This window comes from Nematolebias whitei, chromosome 15, assembly GCF_014905685.2.
Source record: "Nematolebias whitei isolate Nwh7 chromosome 15, NemWhi1, whole genome shotgun sequence".
NCBI classification, from domain to species: Eukaryota; Metazoa; Chordata; class Actinopteri; order Cyprinodontiformes; family Rivulidae; genus Nematolebias; species Nematolebias whitei.
The window spans coordinates 22,227,340-22,229,981 of NC_056512.1; the positions used below are offsets into that span (position 1 = coordinate 22,227,340).

Below are 2,642 nucleotides of genomic sequence, written 5' to 3' on the forward strand. Positions count from 1 at the left end.
TGTCCCAACTTTTTTGGGATTTGTTGATGCCATGAAATTTGGAAACAACAGATTTTTTCCTTAAAATGATACATTCTCTCAGTTGAAACTTTTGATCTATGATTTGTGTTCTATTCTGAATAAAATATTAGATGTTGGCACCTCCACATCATTGCATTCAGTTTTTATTCACAATTTGTTTAGTGTCCCAACTTTTTTGGAAACCGGTTTGTACAGTAGTCCCTCGCTACTTCGCAGTTCAACTTTCGTGGACTCGCTCTTTCGTGGTTTTTCAACGTAAGATTGTACAAGACACATGATTGTCAACTTTAATATTACTCACGTGATTAGGATGGTATGGGATAAAAAGTTAGCGAAAACAAAACTTCAGACAGACACCACCATTTTGTAGTTTTCTTTCAATAAGTCTACACTGTAACAACAGTCAAAAGAACTACATTACCCAGAAACCAACAGTGCTTCCGGCCACTGCTTTCTGTCGAAATGGAGGGAAAGTTTAGCAACGCAAAGTCAGAAGTAACAATCTATCTATTAAACTCACAGAACTGGCAGAAAAGTCGCAAATAATCCTGAATATTCTTGAAGCTCAATCATCCACGTGTACATCAACCTGGTGAAGCCCACCTAGTGGTGGGCTTCATTGCTGCAGGATAGGTCTGCAGAGCTAGAATAGAGCTGCTGGTCTGCAGAGCTGGTGAGTAAAATTTTGCAGAACATATACATATGTTGTTAAAAAGAAGCAGGTTAAAGAGTTTAGAACATTGCATGAGTGTGGGAAGGGTTTATAAAGCCTTAATATATATATATATATATATACTAAAATAAATATAGCATTCCAACTTAACGATTTTTCACCTGTCGCAGTGGCACCTGGAATGTAACCCCGCAATAATCAAGGGACTATTGTATCCCAACCCCTCGCGCAAATACCGTACATACATCCGTCCGTCCGTTATCTTTACCCGCTTATTCCATTTTGGGTCACAGGGGTCGCTGGTGCCCATGTCCAGCAATCACTGTGCGAGGGGCGGGGTACACCCTGGACGGGTCGCAAGTCCATCACAGGGACACATAGAGACAAACGAGACAAACAACCATTTACTCTCTCACTCACACCTAGAGACATTTTAGAGTTACCAATCAGCCTAACATGCATGTTTTTGGTCTGTGGGAGGAAACCGGAGCACCCGGAGAAAACCCACGCATGCACGGAGAGAACATGCAAACTCCACCCAGAAAGGCCCCTGGACCGGGGTTTGAACCAAGGACCTGCTCGCTGAGAGGCAGCAGCTCTACTAGTTGCGCCACCGTGCTGCAATTTCCTCAGACTGGAGTACTCTGTCGAACTTGTGACCTGCAGTTGCAAATCATATGCCACAGGAGACAATAAACTTGTTGAAGTTCTTGATTCCACTTTTAATTTGGAAAATCCACAATACAATCAACAAGCTTCTGGCTCAATTCCGTCTGGAGTCTGGACCGCTCCTCTTGGCAGAATTAGTAGAGTTCCATTTAATTGGTTGGTTTCCTGACACATACATGCTTTTAAACACCAAAGTTCATGCTCAACAATCCTCAAATGCCTCAGAGGAGTTGACGGGGGAGAGGGCAGGCCCCGAAGGCCATCTTAGCACCAGCAAACTGTTTTTTTTTTTTTTTGTAGTATGCTGTTTGTGGGAATCAGTTTGTTGGTGGCTCCTCAAATTGAAGAAGTCCTTTGGATGGAGGACCAAACGTCTCAGGAAAAAAAAAAAGAAACCATTCATGACCTGACTGAACATTGTAGGCTTTTAAACAGTTCACAAATTTTCAACAGGACTAAGATCAGGAATCAAAAGTCTGTTTTATCCATTCAGAAACCAGTTCTAATGTGTTTGGGGTCTCGTTAAAACACAGAACAGTGTTCAAATTTCTGCTTGACATGTGTGCCTGCTCAGTCTATAGGCTGTATGGGTCTGCTCTGCTGGGTGCTTTATGTGAATTAAAAAAAGACACTCATGTTGTCAAGTGAACGCAGCAAGTCAGAAAAACAGGAAGATTCCTTGAACCTGTGAGTTGTTCAAAAACTCTCCATTTTTTAATAATGTACTCTGTTTTTTTTATCTCCCCTGAACTGCTGAATCAGAATATTTCTTGAGTAAATTAGGTACTTGGTTTTACTTTTCTGCTTGACAAAACAAACACTTCAGCACTGAACATTTTTCAGAGTGAGTCTTTTTTTAAGGAGCAGAAGAACTGGTGAGGGAGTGTGTTTGGGCTTTGTCTCATGTGCAAAGGAAGATTGATAAAGTGCTTAAGACAAGCAGGAAAGTAGTCCCATTTGTATAATCATATACATTTGGCAAAAAGGTCAATTTAAATGTAAGCTAATAAAGTTAGAGATGCTGTTTTTTTCTCCAATTTCCAATGTTTTAAAGCTCTGACCCGCAGTTTGCAGATCATCATGTTATTGAACAAAGGTATTTGCACAAATAAAACCCAACTAAAAATACTTCCCACTCAGTAATTTGGACCTAAATATGTCACCTACTATATGCGGAAGGCGATTTTTTAAAAGAAGACACAGTTGTAAGGTTAGCAGGAGACAAACCTCTGTAGAAAATCCAGTTTCCTTTTTGGAGCCTCACAAATCTTGTGTTCTC

The 2,642-nt window shown here is 40.7% G+C and overlaps 1 protein-coding gene across 1 annotated transcript in view; it reads right to left on the minus strand.

Moving 5' to 3' along the window:
- The window catches only part of LOC119422128 (ankyrin repeat and fibronectin type-III domain-containing protein 1-like), a 40,738-nt gene that overhangs the window by 9,979 nt on the left and 28,117 nt on the right, over nt 1–2,642 (minus strand). The window contains 1 exon segment of the mRNA XM_037689479.1: nt 1,355–1,413. Coding sequence (XP_037545407.1) covers nt 1,355–1,413 — 59 coding nt within the window.